This window comes from Oncorhynchus mykiss, chromosome 1 (genome assembly GCF_057628025.1).
Source record: "Oncorhynchus mykiss isolate SJ-2025 chromosome 1, ASM5762802v1, whole genome shotgun sequence".
In the NCBI taxonomy this organism is placed as follows: Eukaryota; Metazoa; Chordata; class Actinopteri; order Salmoniformes; family Salmonidae; genus Oncorhynchus; species Oncorhynchus mykiss.
This window is the reverse complement of record NC_143022.1, coordinates 1,844,456-1,868,092: the sequence shown is the minus strand read 5'-3', so window position 1 is coordinate 1,868,092 and position 23,637 is coordinate 1,844,456. Positions and strand designations below refer to the sequence as shown.

At 46.3% G+C, this 23,637-nt stretch overlaps 2 protein-coding genes across 4 annotated transcripts in view; one reads left to right on the top strand and one right to left on the bottom strand.

Annotated features, from left to right (window-relative positions):
• The window catches only part of LOC149985338 (uncharacterized), a 175,620-nt gene that overhangs the window by 21,363 nt on the left and 130,620 nt on the right, over positions 1–23,637 (top strand). The window lies entirely within an intron of this gene.
• Positions 417–23,637, bottom strand: part of atp10a (ATPase phospholipid transporting 10A) — a 146,013-nt gene continuing 122,792 nt past the window's right edge. For all 3 annotated transcript variants that reach the window (XM_090229608.1, XM_090229662.1, XM_090229720.1), the window contains 7 exons: positions 23,160–23,236; positions 18,153–18,278; positions 14,678–14,878; positions 13,325–13,405; positions 12,203–12,307; positions 11,009–11,196; positions 417–4,763 (listed from right to left, as the gene is read on the bottom strand). In XM_090229608.1, the coding sequence (XP_090085734.1) occupies positions 3,668–4,763; positions 11,009–11,196; positions 12,203–12,307; positions 13,325–13,405; positions 14,678–14,878; positions 18,153–18,278; positions 23,160–23,236 (1,874 nt within the window). In that variant the 3' untranslated portion in view covers positions 417–3,667. The remainder of the gene's footprint in view (positions 4,764–11,008; positions 11,197–12,202; positions 12,308–13,324; positions 13,406–14,677; positions 14,879–18,152; positions 18,279–23,159; positions 23,237–23,637) is intronic.

Genomic DNA, 23,637 nt, shown 5'->3' with positions numbered 1-23,637 from the left:
AACAGAGACAGAGGGACCAGAGACAGACTAACCTGGGAACAGAGACAGAGGGAACAGAGACAGACTAACCTGGGAACAGAGACAGAGGGACCAGAGACAGACTAACCTGGGACCAGAGACAGACTAACCTGGGAACAGAGACAGACTAACCTGGGAACAGAGACAGACTAACCTGGGAACAGAGACAGACTAACCTGGGAACAGAGACAGACTAACCTGGGAACAGAGACAGACTAACCTGGGAACAGAGACAGACTAACCTGGGAACAGAGACAGACTAACCTGGGAACAGAGACAGACTAACCTGGGAACAGAGACAGACTAACCTGGGAACAGAGACAGACTTTACACTCCTATCCAAACAAACAGTCAACCAAAATGCTTTAAAATTAAATGAAATGTACCACTGCATCGTGTCTGTTTAAAAAACATTAAGAAAAACGATTCATTTATTTGTTATCCTTCTCAATTAACTGAACAATATGATGAACATGTATGAAGAAATATATTGAATTAATCCAGTGTTAAGGCACACTTCCTGGCACATGAAGGAACATTTGATAAAAGGCTGGTCTGATTTATGAAAAGACAAAGGCAGCAAACAGTCGTTTTAAAAACATCAAGAAAACCATAGACTGCTTAAAACGTCCCTGCAATTCAGGAACAAGCACTTCCTTTGTGTGTATTTGGCTTAAAGAGAGCATCACAATATGGACACTGACAACACTTTTGAGATGGTTTAACTTCATCTAAACTGAATAATATAATAACGTTGAGTAACAAAAGATTTGGCTTTGGTATGGTTGCAATTAACTCTTCCATTTCAATATTCTACAACAAGACAAAGAGCATAGGAACATTTTTGTTGTTGTTGTAAGAATGTCATACAGAATTACCCATTTTACATCAACTGTGAAAAGGAAAACATCATTCAAAAATAGTTTTAAATCCACTTCTTGGTGTATTTTATGACTTGTTACAGAGTTCTCTGCATATTGGAATGTGACAGTGGATTACATTGAGGTTAAAGTAGGAAAACTACCGCAGCGATAATCTCAATAGCGCTAACTAAGTCACTTTTAGTTCTCAATGGTACCCTATTCCCAATGAGTCCTGGTCAAATATAGGTCACTATACAGAGAATAGGGTGCCATTTGGGACACAATAACAGGTAACTCATAGGGCCCGGGAAGACACGAGCAAGGAAGCAAAACGACGAAACTAAATCTAACTTCTTTAGGAAAACAGCCCTAATGTTGGAAACAAACATCATTATGTTTTCATCCAGAGTCACGTTGATTTATTTTCAAGCATACTGTTAAAGGCACATTGCTTCTGAAAAGCAGACTTCTAAACAAGCAGGTAGCATTGGCTGCATCAAGCCCTGCATCAAGCCCTGCATCAAGCCCTGCATCAAGCCCTGCATCAAGCCCTGCATCAAGTCCTGCTCACAGTACATTAAGGAGGAACACTGAAAGGCAGGAACCCAAGCGGTTAAGCGTGTTGAGCCAGTAACCGAAAGGTCGCTGGCTCGAATTGTTGTCCAGAGTTGTCCAGGGTCTCCATCATTAATGGCTGATATCCCAGGCCTTGACCACACTCTGAGGCTGTGTCTCAGGGGGATTTGTCCAGGGTCTCCATCATTAATGGCTGATATCCCAGGCCTTGACCACACTCTGAGGCTGTGTCTCAGGGGGAGTTGTCCAGGGTCTCCATCATTAATGGCTGATATCCCAGGCCTTGACCACACTCTGAGGCTGTGTCTCAGGGGGAGTTGTCCAGGGTCTCCATCATTAATGGCTGATATCCCAGGCCTTGACCACACTCTGAGGCTGTGTCTCACGGGGAGTTGTCCAGGGTCGCCATCATTAATGGCTAATATCCCAGGCCTTGACCACACTCTGAGGATGTGTCTCAGGGGGATGTGCAAAAAATACATTTCCAATTCACATGTGTAATAATACAGTCTTGTACATGTGTGAAATAGAAGAAATAAACCCCCAGCTAATTATTCTTATTAACAAGATTGAAGAGCAACGGCACTTTGGTACACAGTCAATAGGTTACCAGGCTGAGGGGATGGATACGAAGCAGAACAGCAGCTCTGTGCTTCCCTTCCTATCAGAGACAAGAAATCATTCCAAACACACTGATAACAGAAAGCCTGTGTGGTCTTGCTCTCTGGTTTCAAACAAACCCTTCCAGTATTCACATAACGGACAGCTTTCTTCCCAAAATGATAAAACAGAAAGTCCAGTTGTATAAACTCTACTCTGAATGTTTTGTATTTTTATATAAAGGCCCAGTGCAGTCAAAAACGTGATTTTCCTGTGTTTTACCAGCCAGTTTAATAGGTACAACACCATGTTCACAAAAGTGGATCACAACGCCGGATCCAGTATCTCAGAAACGGCTGCCCTCCTGGGCTTTTCACACATGACAGTGTCTAGGGTTTACCAAGAATGGTGCGACTAACAAAAACATCCAGTCAGCGACAGTCCTGTGGGTGAAAACAGCTCGTTGATGAGAGGTCGAAGAAGAACCGTGCAAGCTAACAGGCGGGCCACAAACAGACCATTAACGACACAGTACAACAGTGGTGTGCAGAACAGCATCTCGGAAACGCACAACGCGTCGGTCTTTGTCACGGATGGTTCTATTGCAACACCGGGTTCTACTCCCATCAGATAAAAACAAGAAGAAGAGGTTCCAGTGGGCAACAACACTGGACAATTTGAGGAGTGGAAACATCGCCTGGTCCGTCGAAACACGATTTCTGTAGCGTCATGCTCATGGCAGAGTCAGCATCCTGCCTGGTCTCAATGGTACAAGATGGCGCTGTGGGGAATGTTTTGCTTGCACACATTTAGGTCCCTTGATACCAATTGAGCAAGGATTGAAGGCCACAGCATGTGAACATTGTTGCTGTCCAAACCCAATAGAGTACCTTTGGGATGAGAAGGAGCAGGCCGCTGGCAGCATGAACGTACCGTTGTCCAATCAGCAGCAACTATGCGATGCCATCATCTCAGCATGGGCCAACATCCCTGTGGAATGTTTCCAACACCTTTTAGAATCCATGCCCACAAAGAATTCAGGCTGTTCTGGAGGCAAAGGGGGGTCCGACACGGTACTAAATGGGTGTACCTAATAAACTGTCCAGTGAGTGTATATTTCCATACTATGATATTGGAATAATACTGTGAAATTGTGAAAATCATAATAATGCCCTTTTAGTGTAAAAGCTGTTTGAAAAGACCGCCTCAAATTTCAGCCTGTTTGGTGGGATGTCGTTTTGACCTGCCTGGTGACATCACCATGCGGTAAATGAGTTAACAGACCAATAAGAAAGAGTTCTAGTTTTCCCCTCCCCACTCAAACCACTCCCAGACAGTCCTAGCTAAATTCTTGCTTGAGAAATTAATATGTTTCTTTTTGACCCTTTTAATTGAAAACAATCAGTTACGGTAGTTAATTGTTACCCAGAAATGATTTGATATGGAGATGAAAGCAGCTGCTATTGGACCTATAACATAAAACATCTAAATGTACATGAATAATGATGATAATAACTTTGATAAAATAAATTCTCTTGAAAAATAGAATTCAATAGAGCTATCATGTAAATCTGAGAAGAACAATACATAGATATTAAGGCTACAATACATCATAGAGAGGTGGTTTGGAGCCACACGTTTTCTTTAGGACAGGTGGGCGTGGCCTGGGGGTGTTCTGGTCTGTCTGTAGGAGGGAGGAGCCTGTGGTCAGGTGGTCTGTGTGGCGTAGTGTCATGGTTCTCATAGTTCCGTCTGTAGGCTGCAGACTGGGAACCACCAGCAGGGGGCAGAGTCAGTTGGATGGTCTCTGACTGGGTTGTGGTCAGAAGGGGTGTGGAGGTGATAAAGCTGGACAGATTTAGGTCCGAGGGATCAAGAAGAGTAATGTCCTGACAGTCATTGTCCTGGGTGAGAGGAGCCTGAAGGTAATCAGGCCCAGCCCCTGTTCCAGCCATACTCCCAGCCCCTGTTCCAGCCATACTCCCAGCCCCTGTTCCAGCCATACTCCCAGCCCCTGTTCCAGCCATACTCCCAGCCCCTGTTCCAGCCATACTCCCAGCCCCTGTTCCAGCCATACTCCCAGCCCCAGCCATACTCCCAGCCCCTGCCATACTCCCAGCCCCTGTTCCAGCCATACTCCCAGCCCCTGTTCCAGCCATACTCCCAGCCCTTGTTCCAGCCATACTCCGGGCCCCTGCTCCAGCCATACTCCCGGCTCCAGCCATACTCCCAGCTCCAGCCATACTCCCAGCCCCTGCTCCAGCCATACACCCTGCCTCAGGCCGAGGAGCTTCTTTGGCTTTGGTATAAGGCAGAGTATCAGTCTCTGTGGAGGCCAGTGTGTACTGATCATCATCTTCAAGCCTCCTCTGACTGTCTCCAGGACTGCCAGAGCCCCAGCCCTTCCCCTGATCCTTCCCAGCCTCATCCCCCCGTAAGGACAGGTCCAGACGGCCCTCAGGACTCTTGGCCGGGCCCCTGGTGAAGCTGTACTGGTTCTGGGTGGAAGTGGCCCTGTGGCTGCAGTCTTTAGTCAAGGGTCCAGTGAAGGAAAGTGAAGACAGGAAGGGCGGTCTGAGATGCAGAAGTGACCCGGCCTGGAGACTGAGGATGTTTCTACGGGTGTCACTGGGCAGTTTGTCCAGCTGCCTGCCGACCTGGACTGGAGTGGGGAACAGAGAGCTCTGACACGCCCTGTAGAAGTATCTGAATGGAGAGCGAGAGAAAGGAGAGGAGAAATGAGTCAGGGTGAGCCCTAAATGAAACCATACTCTCTATATAGTGCACTACTGAATAGAGCCCTATGGGCTGGCTACTTTTGATGAGCCCTGTTGGCTGGCTACTTTTGAAGAGCCCTGTTGGCTGGCTACTTTTGAAGAGCCCTGTGGGCTGGCTGCCATTAGGGACACAGTCCCAGACCAGACAGACCAGACCAAACAGACCACCATAGTCCCCGTGCCCAAGAACACTAAGGTAACCTGCCTTAGTGTCTGTAGTCATGAAGTGCTTTGAAAGGCTGGTCATGGCTCACATCAACACCATTTTCCCAGAAACCCTAGACCCACTCCAATTTGCATACCGCCCAAACAGATCCACAGATGATGCAGTCTCTATTGCACTCTACACTGCCCTTTCACACCTGGACAAAAATAACACATACAGTTGAAGTGGGAAGTTTACATACACTTAGGTTGGAGTCATTAAAACTCGTGTTTCAACCACTCCACAAATTTCTTGTTAACAAACTATAGTTTTGGCAAGTCGGTTAGGACATCTACTTTGTTCATGACACAAAAATTGTTTACAGACAGATTATGTCACTTATAATTCACTGTATCACAATGGGTGGGTCAGAAGTTCACATACACTAAGTTGACTGTGCCTTGAAATAGCTTGGAAAATTCCAGAAAATTATGTCATGGCTTTAGAAGCTTCTGATATTTTACATAATTTGAGTCAATTGGAGGTGTACCTGTGAATGCATTTCAAGGCCTACCTTCAAAATCAGTGCATCTTTGCTTTACATCATGGGAAAATCAAAAGAAATCAGCCAAGACCTCAGAAAATAAATTGTAGACTTCCACAAGACTGGTTCATCCGTGGGAGCAATTTCCAAATGCCTGAAGGTACCACATTCATCTGTACAAACAATAGTACACAAGTATAAACACCATGGGACCATGCAGCCTTCATAACACTCAGGAGAGAGACGCGTTCTGTCCCCTAGAGATGAATGTACTTTGGTGCGAAAGGTGCAAATCAATCCCAGAACAACAGCAAAGGACCTTGTGAAGATGCTGGAGGAAACAGGTACAAAAGTATCTATATCCACAGTAGAACGAGTCCTATATCGACATAACCTGAAAGGCCACTCAGCAAGGAAGAAGCCACTGCTCCAAAACCGCCATAAAAAAGTCAGACTACGGTTTGCAACTACACATGGGGACAAAGATCGTACTTTTTGGAGAAATGTCCTCTGGTCTGATGAAACAAAAATAGAACGGTTTGTCCATAATTACCATTGTTATGTTTGGAGGAAAAAGGGGGAGGCTTGCAAGCCGAAGAACACCATCCCAAACGTGAAGCACGAGGGTGGCAGCATCATGTTGTGGGGGTTGCTTTGCTGCAGGGGAGTCTGGTGCACTTCACAAAATAAATGGCATCTTGAGGAAGGAACATTATGTGGATATATTGAAGCAACATCCCAAGACAGTTAGGAAGTTAAAGCTTGGTCGCGAATGGGTCTTCCAAATGGACAATGACCCCAAGCATACTTCCATACTTGGCTTAACAACAATTAAGTCAAGGTATTGGAGTGGCCATCACAAAGCCCTGACCTCAATCCTATAGAACATTTGTGGGCAGAACTGAAAAAGTGTGTGCGAGCAAGGAGGCCTACAAACCTGACTCAGTTACACCAGTTCTGTCAAGAGGAATGGGCCAAAATTCACCCAACTTATTGTGGGGAGCTTGTGGAAGGCTACCCGAAATGTTTGACCCAAGTTAAGCAATTTAAAGGCAATGCTACCAAATACTAATTTAGTTTACATAAACTTCTGACCCACTGGGAATGTGATTAAAGAAATTAAAGCTGAAATAAATAATTCTCTCTACTATTATTCTGACATTTCACATTCTTAAAATAAAGTGGTGATCCTAACTGACCTAGGACCGGGAATTTTTACTAGGATTAAATGTCAGGAATTGTGAAAAACTGAGTTTAAATGTATTTGGCTAAGGTGTATGTAAACATTGACTACAGCTCAGCGTTCAACACCATATTGCCCTCAAAGTTCATCAATAAGCTAAGGTCCATGGGACGAAACACCTCCCTCTGCAACTGGATCCTGGACTTCCTGACGGGCCGCCCCCAGGTGGTGAGGGTAGGTAGCAACACATCTGCCACGCTGATCCTCAACACTGGGGCCCTCGGGTGCGTGCTCAGTCCCCTACTGTACTTCCTGTTCACTCATGACTGCATGGCCGGGCACGACTCCAACACCATCATCAAGTTTGCCAATGACACAACAGTGGTAGGCCTGATCACCAAGAAACTATCATGGTCCAAACACACCAAGACAGACAGTCGTGAAGAGGGCATGAGAACACCTTTTCCCCCTCAGGAGACTGAAAAGATTGGCGTGGGTCACATCCCCAAAAGGTTCTATACATACAGAGCATGCTGACTGGTTGCCTGGTATGGCAACAGCTCGGCCTCCGACCGCAAGGCACTTCAGAGGGTAGTGCGAACGGCCCAGTACATCACTGGGGCTAAGCTGTTTGCCATCCAGGACCTCTATACCAGGCGGTGTCAGAGGAAGGGCCTAAAAATGTTCAAAGACTACAGCCAACTTCTCTCTGCTACCGCATATCAAGCAGTACCGGAGCGCCAAGTCCAGGTTCCATAAGACTCCTGAACAGCCAATCAAATGGCCTCAACCCCCCCTTTTACTGCAACTCTGTTTTTGTTTCCTCTTTTTTGTTGTTGTTGAATTTTACCCCATTTTCTCCCCAATTTCGTGGTGTCCAATTGTTTTTGGTAGCTACTATCTTGTCTCATCGCTACAACTCCCGTACAGGCTCGGGAGAGACGAAGGTTGAAAGTCATGCGTCCTCCGATACACAACCCGCACTGCTTCTTAACACAACGCGCATCCAACCCGGAAGCCAGCCGCACCAATGTGTCGGAGGAAACACTGTGCACCTGGCAACCTTGGTTAGCGCGCACTGCGCCCGGCCCGCCACAGGAGTCTCTGGTGCACGATGAGACAAGGATATCCCTACCGGCCAAACCCTCCCTAACCCGGACGACGCTAGGCCAATTGTGCGTCGCCCCACGGACCTCCCGGTCACGGCCGGTTACAACAGAGCCTGGGCGCGAACCCAGGGTCTCTGGTGGCACAGCTGGCGTTGCAGTACAGCGCCACCCGGGAGGCCCTCTCTGTTAATAATTATTATTTACAACCCTCCCATTATTTCTATTTCTACTTTGCACATTCTTCTACTGCAAATCAACCATTCCAGTGTTTTACTTACTATATTATATTTACTTTGCCACCATGGCCATTTTTTTTGCCTTTACCTCCCTTCTCACCTCATTTGCTCACATCGTATATAGACTTATCTTTCTGTATTATTAACTGTATGTTTGTAACTCTGTGTTGTTTGTGTCGAACTGCTTTGCTTTATCTTGGCCAGGTCACAGTTGTAAATGAGAACTTGTTCTCAACTGGCCTACCTGGTTAAATAAAGGTGAAATTAAATAAATAAAAAATTATCTACGCAGTCACTAACTCTACCTACATTACCTCGACTAACCGGTGACTTTAACTCTACCTACATTACCTCGACTAACCGGTGACTTTAACTCTACCTACATTACCTCGACTAACCGGTGACTTTAACTCTACCTACATTACCTCGACTAACCGGCGACTTTAACTCTACCTACATTACCTCGACTAACCGGCGACTTTAACTCTACCTACATTACCTCGACTAACCGGTGACTTTAACTCTACCTACATTACCTCGACTAACCGGTGACTTTAACTCTACCTACATTACCTCGACTAACCGGTGACTTTAACTCTACCTACATTACCTCGACTAACCGGTGACTTTAACTCTACCTACATTACCTCGACTAACCGGTGACTTTAACTCTACCTACATTACCTCGACTAACCGGCGACTTTAACTCTACCTACATTACCTCGACTAACCGGCGACTTTAACTCTACCTACATTACCTCGACTAACCGGCGACTTTAACTCTACCTACATTACCTCGACTAACCGGTGACTTTAACTCTACCTACATTACCTCGACTAACCGGTGACTTTAACTCTACCTACATTACCTCGACTAACCGGTGACTTTAACTCTACCTACATTACCTCGACTATTGTTATTTTACTGCAGCTGTTATTTGTTACTTTTCTTTTCAATTTCTTTACATTTATTTTTCTTTAAACTGCATTGTTGGTTAAGGGCTTGTCAATAAGCATTTCACTGTAAGGTCTACTACACCTGTTGTATTCAGCATTTCACTGTGAGGTCTACTACACCTGTTGTATTCAGCATTTCACTGTAAGGTCTATCTATACCTGTTGTATTCAGCATTTCACTGTAAGGTCTACTACCCCTGTTGTATTCAGCATTTCACTGTAAGGTCTACTACACCTGTTGTATTCAGCATTTCACTGTGAGGTCTACTACACCTGTTGTATTCAGCATTTCACTGTAAGGTCTACTACACCTGTTGTATTCAGCATTTCACTGTGAGGTCTACTACACCTGTTGTATTCAGCATTTCACTGTGAGGTCTACTACACCTGTTGTATTCAGCATTTCACTGTAAGGTCTACTACACCTGTTGTATTCAGCATTTCACTGTAAGGTCTACTACACCTGTTGTATTCAGCATTTCACTGTAAGGTCTACTAAACCTGTTGTATTCAGCATTTCACTGTAAGGTCTACTACACCTGTTGTATTCAGCATTTCATTGTAAGGTCTACTACACCTGTTGTATTCAGCATTTCACTGTAAGGTCTACTACACCTGTTGTATTCAGCATTTCACTGTGAGGTCTACTAAACCTGTTGTATTCAGCATTTCACTGTAAGGTCTACTACACCTGTTGTATTCAGCATTTCACTGTGAGGTCTACTACACCTGTTGTATTAAGCATTTCACTGTAAGGTCTACTACACCTGTTGTATTCAGCATTTCACTGTGAGGTCTACTACACCTGTTGTATTCAGCATTTCACTGTGAGGTCTACTACACCTGTTATATTCAGCATTTCACTATAAGGTCTACTACACCCGTTGTATTCAGCATTTCACTGTAAGGTCTACTACACCTGTTGTATTCAGAATTTCACTGTAAGGTCTACTACACCTGTTGTATTCAGCATTTCACTGTGAGGTCTACTACACCTGTTGTATTCAGCATTTCACTGTGAGGTCTACCTACACCTGTTGTATTCAGCATTTCACTGTGAGGTCTACTACACCTGTCGTATTCAGCATTTCACTGTGAGGTCTACTACACCTGTTGTATTCAGCATTTCACTGTAAGGTCTACTACACCTGTTGTATTCAGCATTTCACTGTGAGGTCTACCTACACCTGTTGTATTCAGCATTTCACTGTGAGGTCTACTACAACTGTTGTATTCAGCATTTCACTGTGAGGTCTACTACACCTGTTGTATTCAGCATTTCACTGTGAGGTCTACTACACCTGTTGTATTCAGCATTTCACTGTGAGGTCTACTACACCTGTTGTATTCAGCATTTCACTGTGAGGTCTACTACACCTGTTGTATTCAGCATTTCACTGTGAGGTCTACTACACCTGTTGTATTCAGCATTTCACTGTAAGGTCTACTACACCTGTTGTATTCAGCATTTCACTGTAAGGTCTACTACACCTGTTGTATTCAGCATTTCACTGTAAGGTCTACTACACCTGTTGTATTCAGCATTTCACTGTAAGGTCTACTACAACTGTTGTATTTAGCAGTTCACTAAGGTCTACTACACCTGTTGTATTCAGCATTTCACTGTAAGGTCCACTACAACTGTTGTATTAAGCATTTCACTGTAAGGTCTACTACACCTGTTGTATTCAGCATTTCACTGTAAGGTCTACTACACCTGTTGTATTCCGCATTTCACTGTGAGGTCTACTACACCTGTTGTATTCAGCATTTCACTGTAAGGTCTACTACACCTGTTGTATTTGGCACGTGACAAATAACATTTGATTTGACACAGAGACAGACACACCAGACGGCGCACTGCGATAGAAATACCAGCTCCTTGGAATAAACATGAAAGGCTATAATTAATAACAGAGGACTCTTAAACAACAACCTACACATGCACATCCCACACGTTCTCTCTCTCATACACACTCACACACCTCCCCCTTACTAACCTGGGCAGCAGGGCGGCTACAGGAGTGATGACACAGAGCAGGTAGAAGACCGGTTCCCCCAGCAGTCTCTGCATGGTCCAGTAAGGGTTGGAGGGGGAGTAGCATGTGGGACAGGAAGCGTTGTAACACAGAGCCACAGTAAAGAACAGACCCACACTGAAGGTGATGGACACCCAGTTCATCCACGTCTGGAGGGAAAAAGAGGGGAGAGGAGGAAGAGCAGGGAGAGGAGGGAGAGGACATAAGAGGAGGAAGATGAGGGGAGAGGAGGAAGAGGAAGAAGATTAGGGGAGAGGAGGAAGAAGAGGGAGAAGAGGGAGAAGACAGGAGAGGAGGGAAAGACAGGAGAGGAGGGAAAGACAGGAGAGGAGGGAAAGACAGGAGAGGAGAGAAAGACAGGAGAGGAGGGAGAAGACAGGAGAGGAGGGAGAAGACAGGAGAGGAGGAAGAAGACAGGAGAGGAGGGAGAAGACAGGAGAGGAGGAGGAAGACAGGAGAGGAGGGAGAAGACAGGAGAGGAGGAAGCAGAGGAATAGAGGAGCGGAAGAACAGAGGAGAGAAAGAGGAGGAAGAGGGGAGAGGAACAAACGGAATTAGAGACTCAAAGCCAGATGAGTACACAGGACGCCAAACCACTGACTGACTAACCACCTACCTAGGATCGGTTCAAAGCGGCACGGAGTGTGACGCGGTGCAGAGTGACGCGGTGCGGAGTGACGCGGTGCAGAGTGACGCGGTGCGGAGTGACGCGGTGCAGAGTGACGCGGTGCAGAGTGACGCGGTGCAGAGTGACGCGGTGCAGAGTGACGCGGTGCAGAGTGACGCGGTGCAGAGTGACCCGGTGTAGAGCGACCCGGTGCAGAGCGACCCGGTGCAGAGCGACCCGGTACAGAGCGACCCGGTACAGAGCGACCCGGTACAGAGCGACCCGGTGCCGAGCGACCCGGTGCCGAGCGACCCGGTGCCGAGCGACCCGGTGCAGAGCGACCCGGTGCAGAGCGACCCGGTGCAGAGTGACGCGGTGTAGACAGTTATTTTTTGGGCTGAATAAAAGCCTATGTCCAAAACTCTTAGTTTTCAAATTAATTGATTTACAAAGTAGCCCATATTCAATATTTGGTAATTGAGGCTTTGAAAGTACTTGAAAATAAGTTGATTTAGACAATCAGTAAATTCGTAGGAGTGTCTTCTTACCCAGGTCTTGGTCTCCAAGCCCAGGTGTATCAGTATAGTAAACAGAGCCAGGGTGGTGATGGGGGTTCCCCAGGTCAACAAGTCCACATCAGTGTCAGCATAGGCCTGGAGGAGATGGACAGACAAAGGGATCAGTGGTCTGTGTGTGAGAGAGAGATAGTAGAAGATGTCATGACAGGGTTATTACATTTATTTTAAGTTCATCCATCAAAGTGTTCCAAAAGAAACCAATCCTAACTCACACAGTAGGGTATGAAGTAACCAATCCTAACTCACACAGTAGGGTATAAGTAACCAATCCTAACTCACACAGTAGGGTATAAAGAAACCAATCCTAACTCACACAGTAGGGTATAAGTAACCAATCCTAACTCAAACAGTAGGGTATAAGTAACCAATCCTAACTCACACAGTAGGGTATAAAGTAACCAATCCTAACTCACACAGTAGGGTATAAAGTAATCAATCCTAACTCACACAGTAGGGTATAAAGTAACCAATCCTAACTCACACAGTAGGGTATAAAGAAACCAATCCTAACTCACACAGTAGGGTATAAAGAAACCAATCCTAACTCACACAGTAGGGTATAAAGAAACCAATCCTAACTCACACAGTAGGGTATGAAGTAACCAATCCTAACTCAAACAGTAGGGTATAAGTAACCAATCCTAACTCACACAGTAGGGTATAAAGTAACCAATCCTAACTCACACAGTAGGGTATAAAGTAACCAATCCTAACTCACACAGTAGGGTATAAAGTAACCAATCCTAATTCACACAGTAGGGTATAAAGAAACCAATCCTAACTCACACAGTAGGGTATAAAGTAACCAATCCTAACTCACACAGTAGGGTATAAAGCAACCAATCCTAACTCAAACAGTAGGTTATAAAGTAACCAATCCTAACTCACACAGTAGGGTATAAAGTAACCAATCCTAACTCACACAGTAGGGTATAAAGTAACCAATCCTAACTCACACAGTAGGGTATGAAGTAACCAATCCTAACTCACACAGTAGGGTATAAAGTAACCAATCCTAATTCACACAGTAGGGTATAAAGTAACCAATCCTAATTCACACAGTAGGGTATAAAGTAACCAATCCTAACTCACACAGTAGGGTATAAAGAAGCACACCAGGCTTTGGTAGAAGGCATCTATCATGGTCATCCAGAACATATATGGCTTGTATTCCTGAAACACAAACACATGAGCATTTCACATCATCAACAACACCCTCAGAGCAGCAGCCACCAAGCAGGTGTGTTCTAAAACAGAACCAGCTGGGTATGATGTCCCTGTTGGACCACAGCCAGCTGGGTATGATGTCCCTGTTGGACTGTAGCCAGCTGGGTATGATGTCCCTGTTGGACCACAGCCAGCTGCGTATGGTGTCCCTGTTGGACTGTAGCTAGCTGGGTATGATGTCCCTGTTGGACCACAGCCAGCTGGGTATGATGTCCCTGTTGGACCACAGCCAGCTGGGTATGATGTCCCTGTTGGACCACAGCCAGCTGGGTATGATGTCCCTGTTGGTCTACAGCCAGCTGGGTATGATGTCCCTGTTGGACCACAGCCAGCTGGGTATGATGTCCCTGTTGGACCACAGCCAGCTGGGTATGATGTCCCTGTTGGACCACAGCCAGCTGGGTATGATGTCCCTGTTGGACCACAGCCAGCTGGGTATGATGTCCCTGTTGGTCTACAGCTAGCTGGGTATGATGTCCCTGTTGGACCACAGCCAGCTGGGTATGATGTCCCTGTTGGACCACAGCTAGCTGGGTATGATGTCCCTGTTGGACCACAGCCAGCTGGGTATGATGTCCCTGTTGGACCACAGCTAGCTGGGTATGATGTCCCTGTTGGACCACAGCCAGCTGGGTATGATGTCCCTGTTGGACCACAGCCAGCTGGGTATGATGTCCCTGTTGGTCTACAGCTAGCTGGGTATGATGTCCCTGTTGGACCACAGCCAGCTGGGTATGATGTCCCTGTTGGACCACAGCCAGCTGGGTATGATGTCCCTGTTGGACTGTACCCAGCGCTATGAGTTCTATCATAGACTTTCATAAAGATGTCCTTCAGTTGAAACTATTGTCCCTGGAGACTTTCCCCCCCCACAATGGATTACAACTACAACTTAGTGGGGGATACACATGCTGCTGTCCAGAGGAACAAAAGCACAGAATAATAACTTCCTCATCTTTGAAGTGTGTTATCTTGATCCAATGGTTATCTTGTCTGTATATATATATATATATTTAATAGATACCAGACAGGATAACCACAATATCATTAAATATCTTAATTATATATCCATGTTATCTAGTCACTAGTTATATATTTACTTTACACATCAACTTTATTGTTTGAACCTCTGAGTTCTGCTCGTTCATGTAGAGCTAACGTAGTTCTAATCTATCACTCGTCATTAACACCATATCATCTATCAATAGTCATTAACACCTCTGAGTTCTGTCCGTTCATGTAGAGCTGAGGCAGTTCTTGGAGGGTCTCTGAGGATACATCTTTATCCAGGGTACCGGTGATGAGTTGAGGGAAGGCAGAGAACATGAGGTTGAAGAAGATCAGATACCACTGGTCTATCATGGCTGACCCAGAGAAACCACAGTAGAACTGGTACCAGAAGATCAGCGCTACGAACATCTGGGGAGGACAGAGAGGGAGATGGGGAGACAAAGAGAGGGAAGGAGATGAGTCGACTGACAGAGGTTCTACAGCTGTTCAGTCTGTGGGCTAGAAATAAATGTACAGCTCTTTCAGGATACCACTGCAGTCTCGGCCCGGCCCAGTCTCGGCCCGGCCCAGTCTCGGCCCAGTCTCGGCCCGGCCCAGTCTCGGCCCAGTCTCGGCCCAGTCTCGGCCCAGTCCAGTCTCGGCCCAGTCCAGTCTCGGCCCAGTCTCGGCCCGGCCCAGTCTCGGCCCGGCCTCGGCCCAGTCTCGGCCCGGCCTCGGCCTGGCCCAGTCTCGGCCCGGCCTCGGCCCAGTCTCGGCCCGGCCCAGTCTCGGCCCACTCACAAATTCAGAACTTTATTTCTAATGCTGATTGATTTGTAGATTTGGGCCTTTTTTTGTGACCAACTTTCGATTTAGTTTGTCATTTTACAGAAGCGGGTAACAGGTATAACACAGATATATTCATACATTCATATCTCATACATTCCTGTACCTGTATCAGGATGGCACTCAAAATAATAATACAACGAAATATCAGAGAAAAACAAAGACCAGAATTAACCGTTTTGTAAAATTCTGTATGCAAGGAAAAGAAAAACAAATACTGACACTAAGACGGCACTCAACGAGCTGTATAGGGCCACAAAACAACTAATTGGCTCAAACACATTAAGGAGGAAAGAAATTCCACAATTTAAGAAGGCATGTTAATTGAAATGCATTCCAGGTGACTACCTCATGAAGCTGGTTGAGAGAATGTCAAGAGTGTGCCAAGCTGGCATCAAGGCAAAGAGTGGCTACTTTGAAGAACCTCAAATAGAAAATATATTTTGATTTGTTTAACACTTTTTTTTTGGTTACTACATGATTCCATATGTGTTACTTCATAGTTTTGATGTCTTCACTTTTATTGTACAATGTAGAAAAACCCTGGAATGATTATCTGTGTCCAAACGGTTGACTGGTACTGTATGTCTCTGCCTTATATTTCTGAGCTTCTCTTCTGAACATAAAACCATTTTGATCAACATGATGATGAAGCCTCGGCCTTATATTTCTGAACAGCTGAATTCAAATAAAACCTTGGTGGAGATTTGAAACAACACCCCCCCCCCCAAAAAAAAAAAAATATATATGCACACTGTATGAAGGCTGTCTGTTTTAATGGATATTGCTGTAGTACAAGCAGTCTACACATTGGAGCAAAACTAACAGTGTTTTGTGTGCCGTCATCTTCATTAGTTACGCTGCCATTAGCCAGAGTTGCTGAAAAAAAAGAGGCCAGCGGATCCTGCACATGCGCAAAAATAATATCTTAATAGAGAAAATGACAGAAGAGCAGCTCATTTAGCCTGATGATGTTGGCTGTTTCATGTCTTTATAGAGAAAATGACAGAAGAGCAGCTCATTTAGCCTGATGATGTTGGCTGTTTCATGTCTTTATAGAGAAAATGACAGAAGAGCAGCTCATTTAGCCTGATGATGTTGGCTGTTTCATGTCTGTTTATTCATTGTTCTTGATGACGAGGATCTGTTCTGTATGTGTATAACTACGTACAGTTGAACATTCAATACCTGATGGCCATATCAAGCCAAGTTGATTTAGTGTAGGTTGTTAAAAACAGGGCCAAAAATACACATACAGTTGAAGTTTGAAGTTTACATACACCTTAGCCAAATACTTTTAAACTCAGTTTTTCCACAGTTTTTCCTGACATTTAATACTAGTAAAAATTGCCTGTCTTAAGTCAGTTAGGATCACCACTTTAGTTTAAGAATGTGAAATGTCAGAATAATAGTAGAGAGAGTGATTTATTTCAGCTTTTATTTTCTTTCATCACATTCCCAGTGGGTCAGACGTTTACATACACTCAATTAGTATTTGGTAGCATTGCCTTTAAATTGTTAAACTTGGGTCAAACATTTTGGGTAGCCTTCCACAAGCTTCCCACACTAGTTGGGTGAATTTTGGCCCATTCCTCGTGACAGAGCTGGTGTAACTGAGTCAGGTTTGTAGGCCTCCTTGCTCGCACATGCTTTTTTCAGTTCTGCCCACAAATGTTCTATAGGATTGAGGTCAGGGCTTTGTGATGGCCACTCCAATACCTTGACTTTGTTGTCCTTAAGCCATTTTGCCACAACTTTGGAAGAATGCTTGGGGTCATTGTCCATGTGGAATACCCATTTGCGACCAAGCTTTAACTTCCTGACTGATGTCTTGAGATGTTGCTTCAATATATCCACATAATTTTCCTGCCTCATGATGCCATCCATTCTGTGAAGTGCACCAGTCCCTCCTGCAGCAAAGCACCCCTACAACATGATGCTGCCACCCCCGTGCTTCACAGTTGGGATTTTGTTCTTCAGCTTGCAGCATCCCCCTTTTTCCTCCAAACATAACGATGGTCATTATGGCCAAACAGTTCTATTCCTGTTTCATCAGATCAGAGGACATTTAAGTATCTTTGTTCCCATGTGCAGTTTGCAAACCGTAGTCTGGCTTTTTTATGGTGGTTTTGGAGCAGTGGCTTCTTCCTTGCTGAGCGGCCTTTCAAGTTATGTCGATATCGGACTTGTTTTACTGTGGATATAGATACTTTTGTACCTGTTTCCTCCAGCATCTTCACAAGGTCCTTTGCTGTTGTTCTGGGATTGATATGAACTTTTCTCACCAAAGTACGTTCATCTCTAGGAGACAGAACGCGTCTCCTTCCTGAGCGGAATGACGGCTGCGTGGTCCCATAGTGTTTATACTTGTGAACCATTGTTTGTACAGATGAACGTGGTACTTCAGGCGTTTGGAAATTGCTCCCACGGATGAACCAGACTTGTAGAGGTTAGAGGTCTACAATTTGTTTCTTAAGTCTTCACTGATTTATTTAGATTTTCCCATGATGTCAAGCAAAGAGGCATTGAGTTTAAAGGTAGACCTTGAAATACAGCCACAGGTACACCTCCACTTGACTCAAATGATGCCAATTAGCCTATCAGAAGCTTCTAAAGCCATGACATCATTTTCTGGAATTTTCCAAGCTGTTTAAAGGCACAGTCAACTTAGTGTATGTAAATTCTGACCCGCTGGAATTGTGATACAATCCACCAAACATCAGCAGTAATTTCCTGTTCATTTCCTGACTGTTCTCAATGTTGAATCCCCACTGTTTGAGCCCCAGCAGACGATCGCAAGTCCAACCATTACTTTTAGCTGTGTGAGTGAGTGAGTGAGTGAGAGAGAGAGACTCACAGCGTTCTTGTAGAAGAAGTACAGTATCATGTTGGCCAGTCTGGAGTAACACCAGTGACCATGGACCAGCAGGAGCTTCTGAAGGTTCCGGAAACGCGGTAGGGCAAAGTCACTAGCCATCACAGCCTGTAGAGAGAGAGGCACACAAAATACTCAGAGAGAGACACACACACACATAAAATACTCAGAGAGAGACACACACACACATAAAATACTCAGAGAGAGAGAGAGAGAGAGAGACAAAATACTCAGCGAGAGAGAGAGAGAGAGAGAGACACACACAGAATACTCAGAGACACACACACACAAAATACTCAGAGAGAGAGAGAGAGACAAAATACTCAGAGAGACACACACACACACAAAATACTCAGAGAGAGAGAGAGAGAGAGACAAAATACTCAGCGAGAGAGAGAGAGAGAGAGACACACACACACACAGAATACTCAGAGAGAGAGAGAGAGAGAGAGAGAGCGAGAGAGAGAGAGAGAGACACATAGAATACTCAGCGAGAGAGAGAGAGACATAGAATACTCAGAGAGAGAGAGAGAGAGAGACACACAAAATACTCAGAGAGAGAGAGAGAGAGAGATACATATAATACTCAGAGAGAGAGAGAGAGAGAGAGAGAGACACATAGAATGCTCAGAGAGAGAGAGAGAGAGACACAGAATACTCAGAGAGAGAGAGAGAGAGACACACAAAAAATACTCAGAGAGAGAGAGAGAGAGACACAGAATACTCAGAGAGAGAGAGAGAGAGAGAGACACACACACACACAAAATACTCAGAGAGAGAGAGAGAGAGAGAGACACACACACACACAAAATACTCAGAGAGAGAGACACAAAATATTCAGAGAGAGACACACACAGAATACTCAGAGAGAGAGAGACACACACACACAAAATACTCAGAGAGAGACACACAAAATATTCAGAGAGAGACACACACAGAATACTCAGAGAGAGAGAGACACACACACAAAATACTCAGAGAGAGACACACAACATACTCAGAGAGAGAGACACACAGAATACTCAGAGAGAGAGAGCAGACAGACGTGGATGTAAGGACATCTCCATAGATAACGGCTGTTTCCTGCTGTTTGGGATGTTTTAGTGTGTGTGTGGGGGGGGTCACGAGCTCTGAACCACTGCTTTTTGGGGGTTGTGAACACATTGCTGATTTTAGGATCTAGTTTCAACCTCCTGCCAAATGTATGACCATATTAGAGACACATATTTCTCTCAGATTACACAGACCCCCCCCCAAATAATTTGAAAACAAATCCAAATTTGGTAACCTCCCATACAGTTGAAGTCGGAAATTTACATACACCTTCGCCAAATACATTTAATCCTAGTAAAAATTATCTGTCTTAGGTCAGTTAGGATCACCACGTTATTTTACAAATGTGAAATGTAGAGAGAGAATGATTATTCTGTTCCAACAGAAACCACCTTCTTTCTATCTGTTGTGACGGGCCTGAATGTGTCTGAACCTTCTCAGTGCTTCTCCTTCCGATAGGGCGCTTCCCCCTTCCCTATTAAATAGCCAGCATCAGCTGCACAAAAAGTGGGGTTTGTGATGGTGGTGCGAATGAGGAAGTGTTCAACCCTCAGTTCCGAAGCTTCTTCACTCCGTTTGTTTTGTTGTATTTGAAAGTGCTGCTTTGTAGCCTTGTCTCAAGTTTAACCAGGATCGGATCCACTCATTGCTTCCTTTGGACTTCACATCTCAGTTGGTCTCTGCTGATTCTTCGTGGCCTTTCTCCGCTGGAGATCTGTTGGCGGATCGGATTGTCTGACTGACCGACTGACTACAACCTTTTTGCATACGGTATTTAAATTTGTTTGAGTGTGATTTATGCCGTATTGACTTGTGCTCAGTTGTAATTGAAGACTACTGAGATATGATACTTTATGGTTGTGTGGTAAAAGAGTTTGACATGTTGATTGTATGATTAATACTGGGTTTATGCTACACTTGTATGAACGGACAAACATGGCATGACTAAGGTCACTTGAGTTCCCTGAACTTCTTTACCGGGCTGGGCTCTATTTAGGCCCGAGGTACGGGACATTTCTGGAGGAACCAGAACTCATTGTGATATTATTATATGTGTGTGTAATCATTTATGTTGCTAATACAACCCACACAAAATAATAGTTGTTTTGAAGTGATTTCCAATGTTTTAAGGGTTTATGAAAAGTATATTTCCATCCTGACTTTTACATGAGTCCTTTGTATTGGTGTAGACTTCAAGGACCAGATGGCACTCATTCCCTCACAAACAAAAAGGAAAGATCTATATTCTCTCTGGTAGGCACCACCCATCTGTCACCTCTAACAAACAACCTCAAGTCACACCGTTCCACCATGTTCCCTCCCTCCTGTCCTTCCTCCTGTCCTTCCTCATCCCTCATTACTTTATATATTTTATCATCCTCTCTCCTTATCTACTCCTCCTCCTCCTCTGTGGTTTTCCTCCTCCGTCCTCTCTCTTCCTCTGTGGTTCTCCTCCTCTGTGGTTCTCCTCCTCTGTGGTTCTCCTCCTCTGTGGATCTCCTCCTCTCTGGATCTCCTCCTCTCTGGATCTCTTCCTCTCTGTCCTCTCCTCCTCTGTGGTTCTCCTCCTCTGTGGTTCTCCTCCTCTCTGTCCTCTCCTCCTCTCTGTCCTCTCCGTCCTCTCCTCCTCTCTGGTTATCCTCCTCTCTGGTTATCCTCCTCTCTGGTTATCCTCCTCTCTGGTTATCCTCCTCTCTGGTTCTCCTCCTCCTCTCTGGTTCTCCTCCTCTCTGGATCTCCTCCTCTCTGGATCTCCTCCTCTCTGGATCTCCTCCTCTCTGTCCTCTCTTCCTCTCTGTCCTCTCTTCCTCTCTGTCCTCTCTTCCTCTCTGTCCTCTCTTCATCTGTGGTTCTCCTCTCTGGATCTCCTCCTCTCTGGATCTCCTCCTCTCTGGATCTCCTCCTCTCTGGATCTCCTCCTCTCTGTCCTCTCTCCTCTCTGGTTCTCCTCCTCTCTGTCCTCTCTTCATCTGTGGTTCTCCTCCTCTCTGTCCTCTCTCCTCTGTGGTTCTCCTCCTCTCTGGTTCTCCTCCTCTCTGTCATCTCTTTCTCTGTGGTTCTCCTCCTCTCTGGTTCTCCTCCTCTCTGTCCTCTCTCCTCTGTGGTTCTCCTCCTCTCTGTCCTCTCCTCCTCTCTGTCCTCTCCTCCTCTCTGTCCTCTCTTCCTCTGTGGTCCTCCTCTCTGGATCTCCTCCTCTCTGGATCTCCTCCTCTCTCTTCCTCTGTGGTTCTCCTCCTCTCTGGATCTCCTCCTCTCCTCCTCTCTGTCCTCTCACCTCTGTGGTTCTCCTCTCTGGTTCTCCTCCTCTCTTCCTCTGTGGTTCTCCTCCTCTCTGGATCTCCTCGTCTCTGGATCTCCTCCTCTCTGGATCTCCTCCTCTCTGGTTATCCTCCTCTCTGGTTATCCTCCTCTCTGGTTATCCTCCTCTCTGGTTATCCTCCTCTCTGGTTATCCTCCTCCTCTCTGGATCTCCTCCTCTCTGGATCTCCTCCTCTCTGGATCTCCTCCTCTCTGGATCTCCTCCTCTCTGGATCTCCTCCTCTCTGGATCTCCTCCTCTCTGGATCTCCTCCTCTCTGGATCTCCTCCTCTCTGGATCTCCTCCTCTCTGGATCTCCTCCTCTCTGGTTCTCCTCCTCTCTGTCCTCTCTCCTCTCTGGTTCTCCTCCTCTCTGTCCTCTCTTCATCTGTGGTTCTCCTCCTCTCTGTCCTCTCTCCTCTGTGGTTCTCCTCCTCTCTGGTTCTCCTCCTCTCTGTCATCTCTTTCTCTGTGGTTCTCCTCCTCTCTGGTTCTCCTCCTCTCTGTCCTCTCTCCTCTGTGGTTCTCCTCCTCTCTGTCCTCTCTGTCCTCTCCTCCTCTCTGTCCTCTCCTCCTCTCTGTGGTCCTCCTCTCTGGATCTCCTCCTCTCTGGATCTCCTCCTCTCTCTTCCTCTGTGGTTCTCCTCCTCTCTGGATCTCCTCCTCTCCTCCTCTCTGTCCTCTCACCTCTGTGGTTCTCCTCCTCTCTGGTTCTCCTCCTCTCTTCCTCTGTGGTTCTCCTCCTCTGTGGATCTCCTCCTCTCTGGATCTCCTCGTCTCTGGATCTCCTCCTCTCTGGATCTCCTCCTCTCTGGATCTCCTCCTCTCTGGTGGTTCTCCTCCTCTGTGGTTCTCCTCCTCTGTGGTTCTCCTCCTCTGTGGTTCTCCTCCTCTGTGGTTCTCCTCCTCTGTGGTTCTCCTCCTCTGTGGTTCTCCTCCTCTGTGGTTCTCCTCCTCTGTGGTTCTCCTCCTCTGTGGTTCTCCTCCTCTGTGGTTCTCCTCCTCTCTGGATCTCCTCCTCTCTGTCCTCTCCTCCTCTCTGTCCTCTCCTCCTCTGTGGTTCTCTCCTCTGTGGTTCTCCTCCTCTCTGTTCTCTCTTCCTCTGTGGTTCTCCTCCTCTGTGGTTCTCCTCCTCTGTGGTTCTCCTCCTCTGTGGTTCTCCTCCTCTGTGGTTCTCCTCCTCTGTGGTTCTCCTCCTCTGTGGTTCTCCTCCTCTGTGGTTCTCCTCCTCTCTGTCCTCTCTTCCTCTGTGGTTCTCCTCCTCTGTGGTTCTCCTCCTCTGTGGTTCTCCTCCTCTGTGGTTCTCCTCCTCTGTGGTTCTCCTCCTCTGTGGTTCTCCTCCTCTGTGGATCTCCTCCTCTGTGGATCTCCTCCTCTCTGGATCTCCTCCTCTCTGGATCTCCTTCTCTCTGGATCTCCTCCTCTGTCCTCTCCCCTCCTGTGGTTTTCCTCCGTCCTCTCTTTTCCTCCTTGTCTCCCCATCTCTCCTCCTCCCTCGGCTCCCCCCTCTTTTCCCACTCATCCCCTTCTCGTGCTCTCACTGTCTCAATCAGTCTCTCCTTTCTGTCTCCACCTCCCCCTCTCCACCCTCCCTTCGTCCTCTCCCTGCATCAAGGCCCAGCTCATGTTTCTCTTTACCTGCATGCCCTCCTGTCCTGAGATGCCGACGCCCACATCAGCCACCTGAATCATGCTGACATCATTAGCCCCATCACCTGAGATTAATGAGATGGGGGGAGAGAGAGAGAGAGGGGAGAGAGAGGAGGGGGGAGGAGGGAGGGAGAGGGGGAGGGAAGGGGGATGGTAGGAGAGAGAGGGAGAGGGGAGAGAGAGGAGGAGAGGGGAGAGAGAAGAGGGGGGAGGAGGGAGGGAGAGGGGAGAGAGAGGAGGGGGGAGGAGGGAGGGAGAGGGGGAGGAGGGAGGGAGAGAGGGGGAGAGAGGAGGGGGAGGAGGGAGGGAGAGGGGGAGGAGGGAGGGAGAGAGGGAGACACACTCAGTAAGAGGAGCTAGTAGCTCCCAACCCCTTGTCCTCTGTACTCCACCTTAGTGCTAAAACAGCAAAACAGGGGAAGACCACCACCACCAGTAACAGTCAGTAAACAGGGGAAGACCCCCA